At 44.8% G+C, this 17,316-nt stretch overlaps 1 protein-coding gene across 2 annotated transcripts; it reads left to right on the plus strand.

Annotated features, from left to right (window-relative positions):
- Positions 1-421: 421 nt before the first annotated feature.
- tcf20 (transcription factor 20) lies at positions 422-16,783 on the plus strand. Of its 2 annotated transcripts, none has more exons than XM_083931148.1 (6): positions 422-641; positions 2,812-11,151; positions 11,257-11,350; positions 11,468-11,531; positions 11,711-11,811; positions 15,263-16,783. In XM_083931148.1, exons 2-6 carry the CDS (start codon positions 4,021-4,023, stop codon positions 15,277-15,279), a joined length of 7,407 nt encoding a protein of 2,468 aa, XP_083787274.1. In that variant the 5' UTR covers positions 422-641; positions 2,812-4,020; the 3' UTR covers positions 15,280-16,783. The 2 variants fall into 2 exon arrangements, with proteins under 2 accessions (XP_083787274.1, XP_083787275.1); XM_083931149.1 differs by having other exon boundaries at positions 11,468-11,517.
- Positions 16,784-17,316: the final 533 nt, after the last annotated feature.

Raw genomic sequence — 17,316 nt, forward strand, 5'->3', positions numbered from 1 at the left:
AAAGCTTGAGAGAGGGAGGGGGGGGGGGGTGGAGGGATGTGATGGAGAGAGATGAGGGAGGGGGTGCAGGAATATGAGTGTGTATGCATTTTCAAGGCGGTCTTTCTGTTGCAAGAAAAAAAAACAGTAGTCTAACAGGAAAACGAATGGGTCTCGAACAGAGCTGCTGATGAAGGCATGCAAATGCAATTTAGTGACGGAAAGTGACGTTTGAGATTTTCATGTGTAAGTGGAGGCTCGTGAGATGCCAGTGTGTTTCATTTTAGTTGGAGATAGGTGGAATCACCTCAGCGGTGTGTGAAAGAGGGAGAGAGAGGCGAGGGAACAAGAGGGGAGGGGGCGGGGGTGTATGGACCTCACTGGCTACGGGACCTACAGGCACCCCGATTGTGCTCTGCTTTCATCATTTTTGGAGGTGAGGACAAAAGAAAAAAGGGGAAATCGGAAGAAAGGCCCGGGATCTGAGTGTCGTGACGGGCCCCCCGACTTCGCCGCCGCTGGTCGGGGTTGTCTGGACGCAAAAGGGTGAGGGAAAAGCGGCGGAGCAGTCGACTCGAGACTGGGGTTTCCTGCCACAGCAGCGGGATTGTCACAAAACAGCCTTTCACTCTTCGAGGGGCCTTGTATTGCTCCGTTTTCAGGTATGCATTCAGAGTGTGTTAGCTAGCCTGCCTGTGACTGACCTGCCTCTCCCTGACAAACATTAGCTCTGTTTATAGCAGGCAAATGTCAGGCTGCGTGATGCTCATTTTATGATGCAGTGCCCATCAGGTCTCTCAGGATTCTGTTCACTATGCTAGCTAACCCATTTACTCACAACCCCAGTGCATTTGTGAGGGGGAAACATCTGCACCCAATCACCCCTCTTTAGTAGCTAAACGCTGCTGGCTGCGCGTGCCTTTAGCCTCACACAACTATCGTTCTGTGCACGCTCTCAAACGCTTCTAATCATGTAAACGCAGTTAGCCGTCTTGCTAGGATGCTAACTAGTGGTTGTAGCATAGCTAGCCCTCAACATATGCGGCTACAACGCATATTTAATGTGCAGTATGTGAGGTAATTTAAGCTAACGCTACAAAGCTAAAAGAGGCAGCGTTACAAAGCTAATTGTAATGCGAATAACGTTACCTCGCTATTGGCTAATGTAGCTGTATGGTTATGGTACAAAAGCCTGGGTTGTGTTCATGGCAATCTGAGGCGACATAACATCCGAATATAACAGCTGGAGTATGGTCATGATCTGCAAAAAAACATTGCGTATGCTCTTAACAGTTCGGCAGATATGCACTTGATTGACTTGCTGACAGACTGCATTGAGCCAGTTTGTATTAATGCTGCACTGTTCTGTGTTTTTCAATGCTGCTTTCTGGTCGTGCACAGTGAGCTGCTATGATTAATTACAAGTGTAATCAAGGTAGGGGCTAATAGACGGATGGAGATCCATAGTGTCCTTCTAACTTTCCACTGTATCACCCACTAGCTTTGACACTCGAACAGCGACCTGTGTGCAGCAGGTTCGACTCAGATCTACCAGGTTTGACTGTTGTGTTTGTTTTGTGGCCCTCCTGATCCTGTGTTTTCCCATGTTCATTCAACTGCTCATCACTTTTTTTCTGTAATGTAAAAGCAATCCATTACATTAGTGAAGAGAGGTCCACACTAATGATCAGATTTACCAGACACATAACCTGTAGGCTAGTAGTTGTAGTCATAAAACAGTGACTGCTTGTTGTTGTGTGGCTCAGTGTAAGTCGACCCTTCTGGAAGAAAAGTCGCCCAAAGTTTGGACCATTAACCGTTTTACAGTGTATTTGAGGGAGACAATAGAGGCTTGTGCCACACATGGCAATTATGGGTACTGACCTCATAAAGATGGCGTCATGCCCTTTAATTATCACCCATAATCATTAAAGCCCATTAAAACAAGTTAAACACTCTAACATTAATGGTTTAGTCTCCTTTTAAAGAGGTGGGAGATGGACTGCTTCTGTCTTGGCTCCATGGGGTTGTTTGTTTACATGTGAAGTAGTGTTTGTGACCTTGTCTGTTATTTTGTTGCTTTAATTGCATGCTGCTGCTAACCCACTTTTTCCTCCACCAACCCTGTTTGTTATCAGTCAGGAGAGACAGCTTTGGCATGTATTGTTAAAGCTCCATACACAGTAAAGGCTGTACCCCCAGTGCATATTAAAACAGGAGTGCTGACATGAGGCCAACAAGCCTTCTTAAAGGAATAGTTTGGCTTTTTGGGGTTGTATGAGGTACTTATCCATAGTCAGTTTATTACCTGAAGTAGAGGACAGTTAGCACACCGCCAATTTAGAGAAGCCGGCAGGAGTACCGACAGAAGCTGCTGTGGACGGGGGCAGCAGCTGTGGAAAAAACGTACTTGGGTGTCTAAGATCCGTTTAGCTGCTGCCCCCGTTCACAGCAGTACATTGCTCAGCTTCTGTGTTGGTACTCCTGTCTGCTTCTCCAAATTGCCGGTGTGTACTGTTGGTAACACACTGATTATAGATAAGTACATCATACAGCCAGACTTTAAAAAAAGACAAACTGTCCTTCTAAATTAAATGGACAGAGCGGGCAAGAAGGAAGTAATGTCAACATTATTGTTTGTTCGGTGACTATATTTGTGATGGACTGGATTGATTGTAGTGGCCCCACGTATGAGAGAGGCCGATTTCTTTTTTCTGTAGTATATTACTCTTAATTGTTATTGAGCATTTCTCTATCACAAGGTATAGTAAATAAATGGTGCCTTTTCAATTCTGCGTTCTAACTATTTTGATTCATCTTTTGTATTTGCAGAGTTGTGAAGGCTTCTGGTCAGCAGCTCCTGGAAAAGGAACATATCTGCATGGAGATACTGAAGAGAAAACAGAACAGGAGCTTGAGTTGAATGAACTTGAAGTGGAATAAATGGATTACCCTCCTTTTGGAAAATTGTTGCCAAGGAACTAGGTAGAGTGAAATAATGGTTGACAGAAAGAAACAAAGGTAAGACGGCTACATGCTGAAGATACAGGAGAGCCCCAAGAAGAGTGTGAACACAGTCAAGGAAAGAACACTTACTAAAATAGGGACCAAAGTCTTCTACAGTCCAAATGAATGCATGCCGTAGCAAAAAAAGAAAACAGTATTTGAAAGGGAATGACCAAGAAACAGAACAAATCGAAAAGTATAATACTCTGCATCAAAGAGCTGATGAGAATATCAATGGAGTGTTTGCCTCTGGGAGTGTTTAATGAGGGTCTTTATTCAGACCTCCTGATTCAAGTTACTGCAGTTTTGGTCTCACACAGGTGTGAGTCAGGTTCTGGCAAACATATTGACGAACTGAAGGACTGCTTTGACAGAACGCATTCTCAATGGTTTTATTGAATTTTTTTTTTTTTTTTGCACAAGATGCTATTGGACCACAACAAAGTAAAATCCTAACGTAGCTCTGTTTGCTTGAGCTGTTACTCTAGTGGAGCATATACATGTAAAGACATTTGAGGTTGAACGTCTCACGTCAGACGTCTGTGATATCATTGCCTGCTCAGTGCCAAACTTCATGGGAATTACTGCACACTTTTAATATTTTATTTTTCTGCAGAAGAAACTTGCTTCACTACATTTTTTTCCTTTTCCTTTTTTTGTTGAAAATTCCATTTTTTAAGACCCAGCTGTAAAGTGAACCTTTAAAAAAAAAAAAAGACAACAACCATACCTTTATCACATTGAAGAAGAAAGACTTTTACCATTTGGCCTTTTCATATATTGATAAAACTGCGCCTGTTCAAACTCCCTACCCACTTTCTGCTACAAAAGAACTGATTTTTACATCTGCAATATGTATTCTTCAGCTTGAACTCTTTGGTTTTTCAAAGCATTTCCTTGTTTTACTGCCAGGCCATAGACTCTTTCTGTGTCATTTATGGTTACTGCCATAAGCCTTCCAGTTTCTGATCAGAAGCATTCCCCGGTATAGACACTGACAGATATTTCCGTTTTTAATCCAGACTTGGAAAAACAATGCAGAATTTTTCTAACAGCCCAGTTCCCCCATCTCTCCCCCTGGGATTCAGTGGAAGGGGTGGAGGGGGAACTCCGTATCCTCCTCAGCCAGCAGACCAGATCTCCCCGAGGATGACAGATGATTATGCAGGGATGCCACAGCAGAGCCTGCACAGAGGCCACCACCACCCCAGTCAAGCCAGCCACATGCTTGCTTACAGTGCTCGAAACAGGGGGGCCGTGGAGGCACCGCCAACACAAGGTAACATTCATAGCGGCAACGCTAACAACCCTTACAGGAAGGATGCCATGGATTATTATTTTTCAATGGGTGGAAAGGACAGGCACAGAAGAGGGGGCATGGCTTATGGGGCAGGATTTGGATACCCTAATATCGATGGACATATACCTCACCAGTACCGACATGCTGGATCTGGCTCTGCACCATCATCTGGCCTGATGTCACCATATCCAGTAGACTATGGCTCCAGTGCTGGTTCAGGTGGAGGCGCTGGTGCTGGTGCTGGAGCGTTCTCTCCTTCTCATCAGTACAATATGAGTCAGAATGCTGCAATGCAGTCTGTGCCAGGTTCTCAGATGCAGCACCGCCAGCTTGGACAAACCTTCCCAACTGTCCACCATGGACAACAACATAGGAGCTATCCACACTCTGGGCACAGAATGACCCCTCAGTACCCACACTACTCTCCACAGGGTGGAGCAGCCACAGGGTCATCAGGAATGTACAGCCCCCCTCCACAGAGATATCTCGACGGGGCTGCTAGCACGGGGTTCGATCCCAAAGTCAACAGTTCTCCCAGTGTCAACTCCAGTTCAGTTGCTGCTAACAATGTGGGGCCAATGGAGAATGTTCAACAGAGTTACCATGCTTCAAATTATCCTGGATTTTCCCCACAGACACTTTCACTTCACAAGCAAGCCACACTACAGCACCGCAACTCGCAGCACAATTTAGGGGTAGGTTATGACAACTCTCTCAAGATGCAGCACCAGGGCCCGTCTCCAGGCTCTGTCTATGCTAAACATCATCAAGCCTCCAATCCCGGTATACCTCAAGCAGCATCTCAAGAAATAGCCAAATCCCCAATGCATCCCAATGCTCAACAAACCCATATTAACCAAAACTTTAGCCCCATATCCAACTCCTCGCCAGCTGCCTCTGCAGTGCATTCTCCCAGTTGTAGCTCCTCTCCTTCCCCTTCGATGGGTGTCTCAGAGGTACATGGAAACCCCTCAGGTCATGGTCCTTCACACCCTCCTACATCAAACCCCCGTAGCAGCCATGGTCAAGGTAGATTACTGCAGACCATGCCACAGTTAAGTCCCACACCCAACTCAAATAGCAGCATCAGTAGTTGTGGTAGCAGTGGCAGTCATAAAGCTCACAGCATGAGTGCAGTTGGAGGAAGCAGTCTTCCTCCAACAGGCCGCAACAAATTGGGTCTAGGTACAGGAGTGGGATCTCGAGAGGAAGGCTCCTCTATTTATTCACCCTCTCCACTTGACAAAATGCAGGATGCCGGCCTGAATAGTCTTAATGCCTTGAGCTCACAAGTAGCCAATTTACCAAACACAGTTCAGCATATGCTCCTTACTGACTCAGTGCTTTCACAGAAGAAAGGGAAAGATGTGGGCCAGATGCAACAGGCAACACATGGCGTGCCCCCATCACAACCAAGGAGTCGAAATGCAAGTGCAGCCTCAAGCACTAGCACAGTTAAAGATGGAAGTGCACTGGGGATCAGCGATAGCGCCTGCTTAGATGCTGGTGCTGATGAAGACCCCTCATTGATGTCAGTTGGAGGCTCATCAGGGACCAAGGTGGAGCGCGAGGAGCAGTTTTCAGAGGGGGAACATGGGAGAGTGAGGCAGATGAGTGGTGCAAGTAGTGGATCTGAACCAACTGGCTATCCCCCTCCCTCTCAAAGTCAACCGCAGACCGGGAAAGCATCTGTTAAAACAGTCCCCACTGATTCAACGTCGAAAGAACCAAATGTTTCCGAAACAAAAGCAAATCAACTTCGCCTTCCCTCATCATCATCATCTCCATCTTTTGGATGTCAATCATCAGAGACTGGCCCGACTTCACATTCAACACCTCCAGTTTCCTCATCCCCCTCATCTACCGCCTCCAGTATTCCTCCACCTCAGCCAAATTGTGTCTCAGAGCCTGGTCTAACATATAATGACCACAGAGGTGGCCATAGGAGGACAACAGAAATAAAAAATGAAGTAATCAAAAATGAAAGTGAAGGCACAGTTGACAAAACGAAGAAAGGCAGTAGCCAAATGCAGCGAGATGGAGTAGTCAATTCACAAAATTGTCAGGACAAAGAAAACCGATTGCATGCTGCATCCAGATTACACAATAATGAGAGGGAAGAAAAGCATGCATCTGAAGAACAGCAGAGTGCCAGTAGTGTCGGTGTGATTGTTTCAGCTCGGTCTGAGGGAAGTCACACTGAAAAAAGCAAGCATCCCCCAGGCAACTGTATAGAAGAGAAACACTCCCTCTTAAGAGAGTCAAGCAGTCATAACGGGGAGGAAGGTGTAGATCTGAGTTTATATTCCTCCCTTCACCAGAAATCAAACTTTGGAAGGCCTCAAAACCCTCCCCAGTCTGGAGCACATAAATATGGCTACCCAGAATCAACATATGGCTCAGATTTGTCAATGAAAAACAGAGGGAGGGCTGGCCCAGCGGGTGTAATGGAATCGAATTCCAGATACTTAGGGTACCAACAGTCACAAGCTGGTTATGGCCCTGTGCAGCAAAAATATGCAGGGTCTGTAGCAGAGGCTCTGGTCAAGAGAGGGCAAGGAGCAGGAGCTAAAGGTCATGAAGATAATTCACAACAATTTCCAAGCCTTTTACAAGAGGTTCTTCAAGGTTACAATTTAGATAGACGTTATGGCCGACCAGAGCAGGCATTTCCTGCCCATCTCCAAGTTCAACAACAGTTTCAAACCAGACACTCGTATGGCATAACGGAGGCTTCAGCTCATCCTGGACAAATGGGAAACTCTGGAAAGCCCCCACATCTAAACCAGAGGCATGAAAGTGAGCCTGATTTTACTCCAGATGCTCAGTCCTCAGTGAAGTCAGAAGTGGCCATTACTAAGATATTGCAAAATGCTGAGAAAACTGAAGTGGGTGTGTCCCAGAGCCATTTTACACAGGGTGCAGAGTCTCAGCAACATCCAACAAAACATATAAACTTAGCTGACTATTCACTACCGCAGAGAAAAGCATTATCCAATGTGTCCACTCCATCCTCTGCTGTGCAGGAGCTCCTTTTGCAAGAGCCAGAGCCACTAACAGGCAGCATTGGTCAAACTGAGACGCAAAAATCATCAGGCTCCATATTAGCCCCATCAGAGCGGCGCTCTGTTATCTGTGATGTGTCGCCAAACCGACGAAGTACACCAGAGAGGGACAGGGAAAGTGACAGAGAGAGGGAGAAAAGTCAGAGTGGAGCCTCCGTGATTCAACAGCCATTTTCCTCTCCAGCAGCAGCCAATGATCTGAGTAAAAAAGATATTGGAGAGAAACAAGTGGTGAAAATGGAAACGGCATCAAAAGAGGCTGGCCCAGAAGCTGCACCTTTACAAACTGATCATCATGGCAGTGGTGGAGCTAATGAGGCTGAGATGGAGTATCATTCCAAATCTGTTCATTCATCTGTTGTAATGAATGCTGACCCCTATAGGCGAGGTAATGTTGATATTACACCCTTGCCTTCTCATTCTTTGAGCACTAACCCTTTATCTTCACCTTCAAGGCATCCGCCCTATCTTCATGGGGTCGATTTATCAACTGGCAGCGGCAGCAGTTTTCCTGGATATCGGTTTGGAGATGCAAGAGAAGGGAATATGATGCCGCGCACTAACCCCCATTTTCCCTCCCACCACCCATACCACAATTTATCCCCCCAGACACAAGCCACAAATAAGCTTCAAATGTATCCTCACCCCCGTGGCCCCCCTCATCACCCCCATGACATGAACGACTGGGTGAAAGCAATGAACAGGCCATCAAAGGAAATGATGATGCAGCCCGGTTCTTCTCCGGGGAGACATAAGGTCAGCCAATCCGAACCGAGACAAAGAATGATCTCACAAACTGACATGTCTGTCGAGCAACACCCGACCAAAACTTCACTCCATCATCAAAGCGCTTTCTTTGATTTGAAAATGTGGGAGTCGGCACACTCTGGAAGAGAAGGTGCAAGAATGATAGAGGGAGACTCCTTCTACAGAACACAACCGCATCCTCCCCCTCCTCCTCCTGCTCCTGTAGCTTCACTCATCCCTGTTCCTCCACAAATGACTCATGGCCAAAATGCTGCTGAAGCTGATGTCTCCAGAGGAGCCGCAGAAGAAGCCAAACATCCCTTCCCACCTCCTCCACCCAGCTCCACTAAGCCTCCTGCTGACCTGAACTCCACTCAGCCACAGGTGCAGCGTCAGACTAAACCTGGGGGTTCTGGAGACACTAATCCGCTAATATTGCGAAGGAGGGTTCGTTCTTTCATCTCTCCTATTCCCGCCAAAAGGCAACTCCAGGCTGCCACAAACTCACATCACTCCCCTGGGGCTCAGTCTGAGTCTAGCCATCACAATGAAGATGACTCATCCAGTTCAGATATTCCGTGTCCCAGGCTCTCTTCGCCTCTGCCCGGAGAGAATACCTATTCACAATCTCTATCTCCAACGAGTGGCAACACCAAGGCTTTACCCCCCAAGAAAGGACGAGGTTTGAAACTGGAGGCAATAGTGCAGAAAATCACACCAAATATTAAAAAGCCAGCAGGCCATGTTGATGATGAGTCAAATCATTACCCAGGCTTCTCTCACTCAGAAATACCACCATTTAATGATTCACAGGAGCAAGACTTGGCACATTTCCCAAGGGTTGCAGGAGGGGATGATAGTTACATGGATGAAAGTCACTCATTAAGCGACATGATTCCCTTCAGAGGAGTTGATGAGACTGGGCCTTTACCTCTGTCTGCCTACCCATGTGATCCTCTTCAGACAACCCAAATCATAAAACAAGACTTTGACTTTGGATTAGGAGCCGCTGTGGCTTCAGCGTCTGGTGACAAGGAGGATTTTGCTTTGCTCGGACCATTACCCCCTCCTCCGCCTCTTCCCCGCCCAGTCCAGGGTTCCCCACCCCCATCTTCATCTGCCCTGTCGGACATTCAACACTTCACCAACACTTACCAGCAGCTTGAGACAAGAAGAGGAGAGCAGTCTGCTGCTAACCTTCTCCGACAGAAACTTCAAGAATCTGGCATGGGTTTTGATGATTATCCTGGCAGTGACTACTATGGAGCCACCCCACCCCACCATAGTCAAGGACACATGCTAAATAGGCAACATCAGATGTCTTCTGGTAGGTCCAGTCTGTCGCCACAAGATTCTAAACTACCAGACAGTTCCGTGCCAAAAGGCTATTTCCCATCTGGCAAGAAGAAAGGCAGGCCCGTAGGGAGTGTAAATAAACAAAAACGGGCCCAGAACCAAGCCCAAACACAGGGTCAGGGTCAGCCTCAAGCCCAGGCTCAGAGCACAAGTCAGAGTGCTCCTCCAGCCCTACCCAGTCCAAATGTAGCTGCAGCCACAACCCCACCGTTGGTGCACTCTACCAGCAGCACACCACCCCCTTCAGCGCCCCCTCTGACAGAAAATAAAAACACTCCCCCACTGACCCCACCAATTTTAACCCAGATAGTGAAAGTGGATGTTGAGAGTGAGGACACACAGCCAGAGATCGAGGTCAAACCTGTGCGGAGGAGACGCAGGGGTGTGAAAGATGAAGACGAGTCACTACAAGCCAGAGGACGACAGAGAAGAAGGAGGAGAGGAGCAGCGGCCGCAGCGCCACCAGTGGCCAAAGATGACCCAGACACACCTTTAGGGGCAGGAGGGAGCCCTGGCATACATAGAGTATTCATGGATCCAAATAGAAAGGGCCCGTTTGTTCCTCACATACACGTAGAGAACAAAATACCAGAGATAGGGGCAGTGTGCACCATTGTAAATGCTGAGGAGGAGAAGATGAAAGGAGAGCGTAGTGCCGTTGGAGGGAAAGCAAGCGGGAGTGGAATTGATTCTCCCCTGACCTCAGCTCTTTCCTCCCAGTTATCTAAGAGAGACAGAGAATCAGAGAAAGGGGAGACAGACGAGGTGGAAACTACACTTCAGTCAGGGAAAGCTCTTCCTTCATCTGGCTATATTGTCTCAGGCCCTGTGATTACAGAGACCAATCACTCTGGCCGCCTGCTCTGCTGCCTGTGTCAGAAATGGGCAAATTACAAACACCTTGGAGACCTCTACGGGCCTTTCTATCCAGCTGAATACGCTGCCAAGCTCCCCAAGAACCAGCCCCAGGTCCGACAATGTCAAGCTACCACAGGCACAAACAAAACCGGACCAAATTCAGACACATGCTCAAATGCTTTGAGCGCCACCCAAGACACACAAACGCAAGATGCTCAGTTTACCAAGCCCCAAACTGAGAGCTACTATGCCATCAGCCTTGATTCAAACCCAGTACCTCTCACCAGTACAGTCGGAACTGCCCCCACAGGTGATAGAGAGGAAATGATGATGCACATGACCGGCAAGTTCAGTAACACCGCCTCCTCTTCCTCCTCCTCTTCCTCCTGCTCTTACACCAGTAAAGCAAAATCTCTAACCTGGGACATGAATCTAGATATCCGGCCTATCCCTGAGCTTAAGAGAGAGCCAGACCTGGAGATCGACCAGCAAATGCCGCAAATCCAGCAACAGCTGCAGCAGCCAACAGACGAAGCTCAGCAACGACCTCAACACAGAAAGCTGACCTCACACCCGCGCTTTAAAAGGAGGCACAAATCTAGTGAGGATTCCCCCAGAATGGTGCCATCCAACAGTAAGGCGTCCCTGCCCTTCCAGCCCCCACCACCTGCCTTGGACTCCCTGGGACCTTTGGCACAACTCGCCCAGCTGCCTCAGATGCCCATGGACCCAGAGGAGCTGTGGGTCCACGAAGGATGCATAGTGTGGACCAGTGGAGTGTATCTTGTCAATGGGAGACTGTATGGCCTGCAAGAGGCACTAGATGGCGCCAGAGAAACGGTGAGTCTCCTCCTTTACAAAGACAACACATGCTCTACAGTATTTTATTAATAGTGCTGTGTGTTTATTGATCCCTTCTTTGCCGTTCCCTCTGTCTCGGCTCAGTCCTGCTCTTACTGTGAGATGGTAGGCTCAACCCTTGGCTGCTACAGTAAAGGCTGTACACTTCGCTACCACTACCTGTGTGCTATTGAAGCAGGTGAGTGGATGCATTTAATACAGACACACTGTCAAAAGTGAGTCGATGTGAAATACTCTCTGCCAGCTCTGTGTGGCAATATCTGTCCTGTATTAATATACTGCCTCCCTCTTCCAGATTGCTCTCTGAACGAAGACAACTTCTCACTGCGGTGTCCGAAGCACAAGGTAAAGAAGGAGAGGTTGGTCTTTGTTTTGTGTGATTCAGTGAAAATCCTCCCTTTTTTCATTTGTTACTTTTGTTCCTTACCCCCTTATAACTGTTCTTTCATTTATTTATTTTCAATCTCTTCCTCTAACCCCAACAATTTTCTTTCCCCATTTGTCTCTCGGTCTCCCCTCTCCTCCTGTCTTCACTCAGTTCACCCAGAGCATCCGGCCAGCCAAGTCAGTGTACCTGGAGCAGTCAGAGAGAGGCTGAGAGAAACGCAGAAGAAGAAGAGACACAGCAGTCTGGGAGCTGTGAGTTTAAAATCTGTAGCGTGTGTGCGTGTTTGTGTGTGTGTGTGTGTCAGTGTGCAGTGTGTGTCGTAAATATGTCTATTATTCATTCCTTCAAAAACTGGAATGAAAATGCGTTTCATAGTGTGAACTAGTGTCCCAGAACGGTGGTCTGTATAAAACCATAAAGACTGGAAAACACAACTTCCCATAATGGGTGTTAACCAGTGTTCTACTAGTTACTGAAAATAATTAGTTATTTACTAGTTCCACCAAAAACTAATGCATACTGTCACAAGTAACTTTTTAGTCACTTTTTAAATGTCTACTTTGAAATAGAGCCATTGGTAATGTGCCTATAACTTTCATGTCAGAACTGCGTTGAATTGTGTGTAGGGATGGCTATCATTGTCAAGTATGGATACTGCTACTCTAATCAATCAAATGCTTTAAAAAAAAAAAACAAGAATACCTTCAGAACAGGATGCTAATGTTTTTTGTTTTAGCCTCAATATAACTAAATGTGGTTTTCAGCAAAGTCACTATATAAATTCAATAATATATCACCGGAAACAAATCTAACATGCAATGAAATATACCGTATTCCTGCCATCACGACACTTAGGGGAGTTTAGAAAGAATGAAGAACACAGACATGAGTCAGTATCAGTGGTTCCTCCTGTCCTCTGTCCTCCCTCTGCTGAGGTGAGTCCTGTATTAACCTTGTTAATTACCCATGTGCAGGGCGTGCTGCTAGAGAGACGGAGAGGCTTCTCTCTGACAGCAGCTGAGGTTGCAATCATTTGCCAAACTTTAAGATGCGCGGCAGTCCAAGCTAAACTTTTATACAACAGCGTTTGTTTTAGCTTGTTTGTAACAATTAGTAGCTCGCTGTGCTTGTGTAAAACATAATGGTGTGAATATGAGACATAGCAGAGTGGAATATCGCTTGTCTATATGAATGCCTTTAAGAAGACTTAGACTTTTCTTTATTGATCCCTTTGGGGCGACTCGCGCAAGGAAATTGGATTTTCAGCAGCTTACAAAACACTTGTGTAGAAAATAAGGAGGTATAAAAAATACAGTATAAGATAAACATTAACGCTTAGCTAAATAAATACAGAAAGTAAAACAATATACTGTAAACGAACTCTTAAATATAGAAGGTAAACAATAGACAGTAAACAATAAACTCTTAGCCAAATCTATATAATGTAGCGATAATAATACAAGTAAAGATCAAATTCAAGGAAAATGAAATCAAATAAGTTAAGTGTAGAGAACTGTATAGAGGATAAATAAAGATAAATAAGGATCAAATATATAGCACTGTATATGGCTTTGTGTATTATACAGTTGATGATAAATGACATTCGTGGAAATTAGCAGTTCAATTAAATGATTGCACTTAAGTGGTGGATTAAGTTGTCGCACAAAAAGAATTCAGGTATGTATGAGTAGATTATTAATTGCACAGTGAGTGGCTACCACTCCTTCCCTTCTGAGAAGAACATGTGTATTTATAGTATTGGCTTTTTACTTGCGAAGGTTGCACTTAAGGGGTCTCACCAGCGTAGTCCGAGGAGCTCCAATCAGACACAGATGATGCAGTGTAACGTCAGCTTGAAAACACTCAACGTCTTTAATAATTTAGCCCTGGGGCCTGTTTCATATCGGGGTTCAGCACCCTGTCCTATTGAGCCTATGTAAATGTATACGAGACCCCCCCTCCCTCACTTGCCTGGTGATTGCCAAGATAAAAACGAGGTAAAAAGCCTTTCAGTAACGGTTATTTAGTTAGAACACTAGCTCCTGCCAAACGTAATGGAGTTACTGTAACGCAACTGTCTGTCTGACGTTCCTGCCTGTTATAGTGAAGGTTTTCAACACCACCGTACTCTACGGGGGAATTGTTGGGTCTCTGTAAATCATAAATAAGTCATAGAGTGTGGTCTTTACCTACTCTGTAAAGTGTCCTGAGATAACTTTTGTTATGATTTGGCACTATAAATAAAACTGAATTGAATTGAATTAACACATTAGTCCCAACACTGTTATATAGTGGTGTTCTGCAGCTAACCCTCGACTATAAACCACCTAACAGGTTCAGTCCCCACAAATGCATTTTCATCTGTTCATCATTTGGTTGGAGACTGCTTTCTCATGAATGTATCTCCAGTGAATGGCCACCAATTTGTTCCCTCAGGGCTGTTTATACCTTTTCTATTCAGACAATTTAATTTCACACAGCAATGCAATAGCTAGTCTACTGTAATCATCGTGCTCTCGCACTCCTCCTCAGCTCACCTTAGTGGCAGTGCGGCTGCCTGTCACTCCCTCTCACTACCTCCCCCTCACTTTCAATCAGCCTGTCCTCATGGAAACTGCGGACACACCATATCTCTCCGTTTCTTTGTCTCCTTATAGTATACTAAGGATTTAGCAACTTTTCCTCTTTACCTAATCAAGCTTCGCAAGGATAGTTTCCTGGCTATAACCAATCACTTGGCAATAGATGCTTCATCTTTCTTTCATCCCCATTAGCACCCGCGACAGCATCGGCTAGTTCTGGGGTCCGACATACACACAACATACACATTAGAAACATACATGTATACATGACACAACAAAAGCAAAAAATGGCAGCTCCCTAATAATTACGAAACCTCAGAAAAACATCTGACAGACATCACCAGATTCCATTCTATACTTTGGTACCTTAAATAAACTGGTATAATACACTCACAAAGTAAATACATAACAAAAAGAAATCACATTATTAAGCATTACCTGTCTGAAGTAACCCCAACCATGCACTTCAACTGCCCATACACATATATCCACTCCAAGAATATACTCCATTCAAGCTGTAAAGCAGTCGTCTTTATAGACTAGATATGTGAAATCATAATTCATTCTAAGAGATCCTGTTTTAACAGCATTTTAAACCGATCACTGTTACTTTCATGAGCAATATGAACTGGTAGAGTTCCAGGTGACCATAGCTCAGTGCAGAGCTGTTCTTTGTGTGTACTGAGATAACTTTTGTTATGATTTGGCATTATAAATAACATTGAATTGAATTTGTTTTATACCTGTTCTCAATCTGAGGGAAGCCCACCTGGCAACAGCTCTTCGATTGATTAGAAAATTCAATTTTGAATTGAAATGTATTTCTTCAACTTTATGGGATTCAAAATGAAAGGGTTTGGGTGCGTGCCTCGACTCGTGATTACACATTTAAATGAGGTGGAGTCTGTCAGTGAGTCAGATAATACGTTAAGGACTGTGTGGCAATAATACCAGAAGCTGTGATTACATGCTCACTGGTCCAATTCCAAAGACTTCTCACAGAGGTTGTCGCCATTAAAGAGAATGTGTGTGCGTGAGAGAGCAGTTCATTCTTTGTGCCAAAATGCTTCGGTGCCCGTTGATGATGCTAACCCCCACTTGCCTGTGTTCCCTTTCCTAGGTGAGATTGGACAATAGAAGAGTGAGGAATCGGACGCGTTTGTGAAGCAGACCCAAATGTGAAAGGACAGGACTGGCATCTGTGACGGAGAACATCAAAAGGGAATGTACAATATCTCAACGGGAATCAGCATTATTTACATTTAAGACAATGGCGAAAAGTAACCTTTTTCCTAAGAGAACCGTTGCTCTTTACTTAAAAGCAGCAAAAGAAAAAAAGCAACATGGACTTGCAACATGGAGGAGCGGAGCTACAAGCGAAAGAAGAAAAAAAAAACTTCAGAGATCAAATAAAAAGAGACGTCGAGACTGACGGAAGAACAAAAGAAACAAACTTCCTCTCTAGGCTCACTTTGATTTTCCTCAGACACCCTCAAAGTGTCAAACTCTTGTTTATCATCATCTGTATTATCATTTACCTTTTGTTTTTTCTTGGTGTTCTTTCGGAGGCTTTGAAGAGGCGCATTCAAGGCGAGGAAAGGGGAGAATTTTGTATCCTCTCACCAGTAGTATTTTATCTTGTGATATTAGGGCGACCACAGTTATTATTTTAGTCCTCATTATTATTTTGTATCCTCATCAGTATTTACTCATGAAAATGAAATGGATGTATCTCACCTTATATTCAGTCAACACATGAATTGGGTTTATTTTTTATTTTCATTCCTGGAGAGGGAGGAGCCAGAGTGGTGTTGTCTGGAATGTCAGGGTCGAGTTTGCCACAAAGACATTATTGCCTTGGAGAACGGACAGCTGTTGCCTTTCAAATATTCACGTGTATGAGTGAAGAGCGTGCGTGTGTGCGCGTGTGTGTGTGAGTGAGAGAGAGGCTGAAAAAATTGCAGATATCTGGGTCTTTGATTCCATTTTTGGTCCTTTTGAAAAGTGTTCTTATTTTTCATCACAGGTTTTTACGGTACAGATAGTATTCATGAAAAATTAGATGGACGCAGTCTTATTTTTCAAGTACAAAATGTTCGTAACGTGCAAAGAGAAGGACAGAGCCTTGTAAGAGGAGATAACACTATGGACTGATGCGTGTCCGCCATCTTTAAGCGCGCTGACAGGAAGAAGATGAACAGGACACTGAGGAGTTTTGGTCGTTGTGGAACTGTGTACTGGGTGCACAAGTGCCGTGTTCTACATAGGAAGTTACGTTTGACTGACAGGCGGCAGTCCCTCGTACAGTGACGAAATCATTTTTTGGAACTGGAATCTTTAGAGACGGTGTCCTATGAACAGCTGTGATTGGCTAGCCGTCCTGGCCAATGAGGAGTAAGCCTTACCAAGTACTTCTGAATGCTTTCGTTCTTTAGTGACGCAGCGGCGATTTGATCGGGAGATGCAAAATCCATTCAAAAGAAGCATTGCCATAAAATTTCAAAGTGAGTCGTACACGGTGTTGTCTTTATCATTTTTTATTGTTATTCTTGTAAAAAAAAAAAAAAGTCAAGCTGAGAAGACAGTTACACTATCAAAACATGCTGTATTAGAAACCTGTCAATATGTATATGAATTATGAATACACTTTAAAAAATGCTTCAACTACGCTCCATTTATTTTTGTCACTTTTGTTGCACTGATAAAAAGCACCTGTTTCAGTTCCGTTTAACGTTTTTCTAACCCAGTTTTTCCCAACTCCCTCTGCCTCCTTGTTATTTTGCACATATATTTACACACAAGCTTTCGCCGTCTCTATTTCTATCTCCCTTTTTTTCCCTCCCTTCCTTTTCCATTTGAGGGGCGTGCATAACCCCATTCTGACTTTTTCAGACAGGTTATAAATGTTCTCGGGGGCCAGAAACCTGTACCAGGTCAATTTGGTTTCCGCCGATCGATGAAATTCACACTGAAACTAAATAAGCTTAAATGTAAAATAGGAAACCAAAATGTCTGATTTCTCTTACGTAGAGCAGTAAATAGTCTAAATAACTTGCAGTAAATAGATTGAAATAGATGTTAAAATGAAATAGTAGATGAAAGTGGATTTTCATAAATGAAATTGCGGTAGTCTCCATATTAAGATGTACTGTATTTCTGCTACAGTGGCTTACA

The sequence above is a fragment of the Echiichthys vipera genome, assembly GCF_963691815.1.
Source record: "Echiichthys vipera genome assembly, chromosome: 17".
Classification (NCBI taxonomy): Eukaryota; Metazoa; Chordata; class Actinopteri; order Perciformes; family Trachinidae; genus Echiichthys; species Echiichthys vipera.